This window comes from Hypomesus nipponensis, chromosome 10 (assembly GCF_054491055.1).
Source record: "Hypomesus nipponensis isolate SF chromosome 10, ASM5449105v1, whole genome shotgun sequence".
Lineage (NCBI taxonomy): Eukaryota > Metazoa > Chordata > Actinopteri > Osmeriformes > Osmeridae > Hypomesus > Hypomesus nipponensis.
Window position 1 is genome coordinate 18,484,422 of NC_140370.1, and position 6,913 is coordinate 18,491,334.

Below are 6,913 nucleotides of genomic sequence, written 5' to 3' on the forward strand. Positions count from 1 at the left end.
TAACAGGCTGGTCTCAGGTCAGATCTAACAGGCTGGTCTCAGGTCAGATCTAACAGGCTAGTCTAACAGGCTGGTCTCAGGTCAGATCTAACAGGCTGGTCTAACAGGCTGGTCTCAGGTCAGATCTAACAGGCTGGTCTCAGGTCGGATCTAACAGGCTGGTCTCAGGTCGGATCTAACAGGCTGGTCTCAGGTCGGATCTAACAGGCTGGTCTCAGGTCGGATCTAACAGGCTGGTCTCAGGTCAGATCTAACAGGCTGGTCTCAGGTCGGATCTAACAGGCTGGTCTCAGGTCGGATCTAACAGGCTGGTCTCAGGTCAGATCTAACAGGCTGGTCTCAGGTCAGATCTAACAGGCTGGTCTCAGGTCAGATCTAACAGGCTGGTCTCAGGTCAGATCTAACAGGCTGGTCTCAGGTCAGATGTAACAGTGTCAGGAATGCACTAACACCCAAAAGCAGACTCCTCTAATGTCTTTCCTTCTTTTATTGGAAGTAGAAAATATACAAAAAGCAGACCATCAAAAGCATAACCAAGGAACTCTAATGTACACTGTGGCATGTGAGAAAGACAAAGCACAGAACTAAGAACCCAGCCACTGAAAAAGCACAGAACAAACAAGGTGAAAACAATATGTCCTAATGAGAACAGATTAACAGAACCAAAACCAAGAACACACAGTGAGGGCCTCTGGTGGCCAACAAAGGGTCACAACCCTGACAAACAGGCTGGTCTCAGGTCAGATCTAACAGGCTGGTCTCAGGTCAGATCTAACAGGCTGGTCTCAGGTCAGATCTAACAGGCTGGTCTCAGGTCAGATCTAACAGGCTGGTCTCAGGTCAGATCTAACAGGCTGCAGTAGTGAAAGAATCTTATATCAAGGTTGCAGTACAGACATTTTAATTATGAAAGATACAGTACTTTATTTGCTAATAATTCATACTTTCCCATTATTAACCCTTTATAAAACATCTGATTACAGATTACACAACAGCTAAATCAGCAGCTGGTTAATTAAAGCCAGTTCTGTATGAGGCTATACAGATTAAAAGTGACACGAGGTGTCAGACCCCAAGCACACAAACACTCTTTCTCTCTCTCTCTGGGCGCCCAGGTGTGTTCTAATCATCATGGCAATAGCTCCTGTGTCTCCTAGTGGAAGCGGCTCCGCAGGCCTCGGGCTTGGTGCCCTGGACACACACACATTAGAACAGATCAGAACACTTCCAGCTGTTAGATACTGTTCTAAATGTTCTACTTTTATATTTTCTACATTTTATATTTAAAACTACATGTTTACCCTATACACCTTCCTGCCATAGTAAATTCCTTGTTTGTGCAAATTCACTTGGCAAATTGTTTATACATCAGGTACGTAGTCCCAGGCCTACACATCTGGTACCTAGTCCTACATCTGGTACCTAATCCTACATCTGGTACCTAGTCCTACATCTGGTACCTAGTCCCAGGCCTACATATCTGGTACCTAGTCCTACATCTGGTACCTAGTCCTACATCTTGTACCAAGTCTTAGGCCTCCACATCTGGTACCTAGTCCTACATCTGGTACCAAGTCTTAGGCCAACATATCTGGTACCTAGTCCTACATGGTGCAGGTCCTACATGTGGTACATGGTGCAGGTCCTACATGTGGTACATGGTGCAGGTCCTACATGTGGTACATGGTGCAGGTCCTACATGTGGTACATGGTGCAGGTCCTACGTGTGGTACATGGTGCAGGTCCTACATGTGGTACATGGTGCAGGTCCTACGTGTGGTACATGGTGCAGGTCCTACGTGTGGTACATGGTGCAGGTCCTACGTGTGGTACATGGTGCAGGTCCTACATGTGGTACATGGTGCAGGTCCTACGTGTGGTACATGGTGCAGGTCCTACCTTGTAGAGGCTGCACACCAGAGGGAATAGGGAGGACATGGCCTTGTCCTGCAGGTCATCAGTGTGGTCCTGGAGACACAGGGTGTGTACGTGAGCAGTGCGTGTATGTGTGTGAGAGAGAACAGGGTGTGTATGTGTGTGTGAGAGAGAGAGAGCAGGGTGTGTATGTGTGTGAGAGAGAGAGAACAGGGTGTGTATGTGTGTGAGAGAGAGCAGGGTGTGTGCGTGTGTGAGACAGAAAGAGCAGGGTGTGTGCGTGTGTGAGACAGAGAGAGCAGGGTGTGTGCGTGTGTGTGAGAGAGCAGGGTGTGTATGTGTGTGTGAGAGAGAGAGAGCAGGGTGTGTGCGTGTGTGTGAGAGAGAGAGCAGGGTGTGTGCGTGTGTGTGAGAGAGAGAGCAGGGTGTGTGCGTGTGTGAGACAGAGAGAGCAGGGTGTGTGCGTGTGTGTGAGAGAGAGAGCAGGGTGTGTGCGTGTGTGAGAGAGAGAACAGGGTGTGTGCGTGTGTGAGACAGAGAGAGCAGGGTGTGTGCGTGTGTGAGACAGAGAGAGCAGGGTGTGTGCGTGTGTGTGAGAGAGAGAGCAGGGTGTGTGCGTGAGAGAGAACAGGGTGTGTGCGTGAGAGAGAGCAGGGTGTGTATGTGTGTGTTACCCCATTAATGGTGATCCAGGGGACGTATTGGTGTGAGGGCTTCAGAGCGTCGGTCTTCATGGCGTTCAGGTGCATCAGGCCGTTCCCCAGGTCCCCCTTCACACAGGACATCACGCTGTCCCAGGGCAGCGACGGGGAGTACAGCTGCACACACTGAGGACACACGGGGCCTTAGCTGTGTATGTGTGTAGATACGGCTTTGTGTTTCTGTTCATACAGTGTGTGTGTGAGTTGGTGTGTGTGTGTGCGTGCAGACAAACTCACACTCTGAGCAGCTTTTATCACGTCAGAGGAGGATTCCATACAGTAGATGATCTGGAACGCTGAGCTGGAAGTCAGGTTCATTATACAGGTCTGAGGAGAGGAAGAGAGGGCAGGAAGAGGAGAGGAGGAAAAGAGGAGAGGGCAGAAGGAGGAGAGGAGGGGGAGAGGGCAGGAGGTGGAAGAGAAAAGGGCAGGAGGATAAGGAGAGGAGGGGAGATGAGAGGAGGGGTGAGAGAAGAGGAGGAGAGAACTGTAAATACAGTTTCAATATTCAGTCACCCTTTCAGACATCAATGTAGCCCTTCTGCGTGAGAGCCTCCCCACTTCTGCACTGCACCAATCAGGCAGCAGAATCCTCGGCAGTACAGGATGTGGGAGGGGCTAACCTCCATCATGTTTCCCAGACACTCCTCCTCTCCATGCTGGCAGGTGAAGTGATACATCTTCCCATCAAACGACTCCTGAGGAGCAGACAGGAACTTTATACACAGAACAGAATACACTTCCTGGTCAGGAGCAGGACACACACACACAGAGAATACACTTCCTGGTCAAGAGCAGGGGGGGGGGGGGGATAGGAGGAGCCAGTGACCTTCGCGTTGCCGTAGGGCACCAGTGTGACGTCCATGATGTCCTGTAGCAGAGTCCATGTGGGGAACAGCTCCTGGGTGAGGAAGCCCCTGCAGCCAGGACACAAGCTCTCATAGTACAGCCCCACCTGCACGGCCTGGGACTGGACCATGGTGCTGTTAGCCTCCAGGCACTGCTTCAACACCTGCAAGAGGGGGGGCAGAGAAAGTTGCAAAGTTGTCCTTGGAGTAAGGGACCCGGAGTGCCAGTGTCACACACACAGATTTTTAAAGTTTTAACTTCCTAAAGCAGTGAAGTGAAGTTACGCTTGATCTACACACACACAAAATAAAGACTAAAACAGAAACTGTAAACGTGTTAAAATATTTTATGACTGATACTACTGCTATTGTTAACCAAGCTGAACATTACCGGTAATTTTTGTTTTTTAAAGAATCTCTGTAACGGCCCACCGGATGAATTTAACACACCCCACATTCGATAGCGGCGTCCAAGGTGCTGCACCACTGCGAGGGAGAGTACGAGCAGGACGACCGGGGCTCGCCGAGGCATCGGTCTGCTACCGAGCAGACGGCAACGAGTAGAAGCGGCACAATCACGAGCTTCATCTTTCGGCTCAGGACGAGGAAAAAAGTGAATTCTGGGCTTAATGAGGCTGGTAAAGTACCTGGTGAACCAATGGTCCAATGTTCTGTTTTCTTTAAAAAAAGTTTCTTTTCGATGATTGGTACAAAGTCATGTGACCACAACCGCGTCACTCGTCTCTGGCAACACAGAATTGGAAGAGCGGAGGAGCAAATATCACGGGACTGCGTTATGAGACTTAAAAAATGATTCACCATGTCATCAGACTTGCTCAAGATATCCAGTCTTCTCGTGACAGACTTACTTTGTCAAACTAACTGTGACTAAACTTTGTTTGATGAGGTGGCAATGCTCGAACTAGTCGGGTGCAGGTGTCACGTGAATGATTGGATTATTTATTTTTGTTGTTTGCCACGTATAAAGTTAAACTTACATTATTATTTCATGTTACTTCAATTGTTCCATTGCCATTTTGGTCACTTCCTTTGGCCAAAGTTGAGATTACTTAATTTCAGATGAACTCAACCGAACAAGAATGTTGTTATTTTTAGAACAATGTTCCAATGACGATATTGATACCAAGAAAAAGTTGTTCCAAAGTAAAGATTAAAATCATAGCAGCTATGAGGAAGTTCAGACCAGGAGATCACCTGGAATCCACCCCGGAGAGGAAGGCAACACTCATGCAAATGCTGATTCCCTGTAGAGCTCCACTCCAAGTCAGCAGTTTGAGGTGTGTGTATTCATGTATGTTCGTGTTAGTGTGTGTGTGGCAATGTGAGCATGTTTAGGACTGTGTGTGTGTGTGTCAGGAGCTGGAACTATATCTAGTCAGAAGTTAGGTCCAATATTGGCCAACTGTAAAGAGATCCTTTAGAACATCGAGATGGAGAGAAGGACAGACAAACAGACCAACAGGTGACATAATTCAAGTCATGTGACTGCTGGGTCTGTAGTCATGTGACTTCTTGAGTCTGTAGTCATGTGACTTCTGGGTCTAAAGTCATGTGACTGCTGGGTTTGTAGTCCATGTTCCATGCCATCTCAGCATTACAGGGACTGTCAGACTGAACATCTTTATTGTTGTAAATCACTGCATCCAGCTGAAGAGTTGAGATGTATACTAACCCTACCTGTATAGTGGAGATGTATACTAAGTTAGTATACATCTCCACTATACAGGTAGGGTTAGTATACATCTCCACTATACAGGTAGGGTTAGTATTACTAACCCTACCTGTATAGTGGAGATGTATACTAACCCTACCTGTATAGTACTAACCCTACTATACAGGTAGGGTTAGTATTACTAACCCTACCTGTATAGTGGAGATGTATACTAACCCTACCTGTATAGTGGAGATGTATACTAACCCTACCTGTACCTGTGTAATAAGCAATAATAAGTGCTTGTAGTAGGAATGAATCCGTCCAGTATTAGTCACCTGTCGTTCCTTTATTCAAACAATGTTAAACAATAGAAAACATTGTTAGACAGTACAAACATCTGTCATGTCTGTTCCAGTCAGGGCTGCTGCTGAATAGGGCAGACTGAAGGATGGACAGGTCGCTAGGGGCAACCAGTTAGCAGAACACACTCTGGGAAGTGACTGGCGACACTGATGGAATCAGAACAGACAAAACCTCAGTGCAGAATTCTCTCCATCATTGAGTTATGCGAGTCTGTGATGATGTCCAGTACCACTGGACTAGAACATGTGAGGCTGATGACTAAAGCTCATCTCTAGGGGAGGATGAATGCAGCATGCAGACTCACCCAGACCCCCACACACTGGGGCCCACTTCCCACATCCCCCTAACACAAACTTAGTTCACCAGGGCCACTAACAAGACAGGGACCCCATACCGACCCATCAGACTGGAAAGACGTTAGGAGGGTTTGGTTGGATCTAAACTTTGTCGTCCCTCAAAACTCGCAATCCCTTAAAATATCCCCCCCTTAATGTTTACATCCAACACTTCAATCAACCCCCGGATGGAAACATGTGTTCAGATTTCCCAGTTTACTACTTTGAAACCTGTGTCCAGATTACCAAGTGGACCACAGGTAGAATCCCCCACAACTCAACATTACAATGATTCAACAGTCACGTCCTACCCTAACTCATTCATTCATATCACATCTGTGAGCTGAAGAAGCCCAGTCTTCTCCCTCAGTCTTCTCCCTCAGTCTTCTCTCCCTCAGTCTTCTCCCTCAGTCTTCTCCCCCTCAGTCTTCTCCCCCTCAGTCTTCTCCCTCAGTCTTCTCTCCCTCAGTCTTCTCCCCCTCAGTCTTCTCCCCCTCAGTCTTCTCCCTCAGTCTTCTCCCCCTCAGTCTTCTCCCTCAGTCTTCTCCCCCTCAGTCTTCTCCCCCTCAGTCTTCTCCCTCAGTCTTCTCCCCCTCAGTCTTCTCCCTCAGTCTTCTCCCCCTCAGTCTTCTCCCCCTCAGTCTTCTCCCTCAGTCTTCTCTCCCTCAGTCTTCTCCCCCTCAGTCTTCTCCCTCAGTCTTCTCCCTCAGTCTTCTCCCTCAGTCTTCTCTCCCTCAGTCTTCTCCCCCTCAGTCTTCTCCCCCTCAGTCTTCTCCCCCTCAGTCTTCTCCCCCTCAGTCTTCTCCCTCAGTCTTCTCCCCCTCAGTCTTCTCCCTCAGTCTTCTCCCTCAGTCTTCTCCCCCTCAGTCTTCTCCCTCAGTCTTCTCCCCCTCAGTCTTCTCCCTCAGTCTTCTCTCCCTCAGTCTTCTCCCCCTCAGTCTTCTCCCCCTCAGTCTTCTCCCCCTCAGTCTTCTCCCTCAGTCTTCTCCCCCTCAGTCTTCTCCCCCTCAGTCTTCTCCCCCTCAGTCTTCTCCCCCTCAGTCTTCTCCCTCAGTCTTCTCCCTCAGTCTTCTCCCTCAGTCTTCTCCCCCTCAGTCTTCTCCCCCTCAGTCTTCT

The 6,913-nt window shown here is 48.6% G+C and overlaps 1 protein-coding gene across 2 annotated transcripts; it reads right to left on the reverse strand.

Moving 5' to 3' along the window:
* Window positions 1–469: 469 nt before the first annotated feature.
* On the reverse strand, window positions 470–4,131 carry LOC146272184 (gamma-interferon-inducible lysosomal thiol reductase-like). Of its 2 annotated transcripts, none has more exons than XM_084708242.1 (7): window positions 3,816–4,131; window positions 3,406–3,588; window positions 3,200–3,274; window positions 2,814–2,903; window positions 2,550–2,702; window positions 1,900–1,968; window positions 470–1,191 (listed from the first exon to the last, which is right to left on the reverse strand). In XM_084708242.1, the coding sequence occupies exons 1-7, from the start codon at window positions 3,954–3,956 to the stop codon at window positions 1,123–1,125; spliced, it is 780 nt and encodes a 259-aa protein (XP_084564368.1). In that variant the 5' UTR covers window positions 3,957–4,131; the 3' UTR covers window positions 470–1,122. The 2 variants fall into 2 exon arrangements, with proteins under 2 accessions (XP_084564368.1, XP_084564367.1); XM_084708241.1 differs by having other exon boundaries at window positions 3,875–4,129.
* Window positions 4,132–6,913: the final 2,782 nt, after the last annotated feature.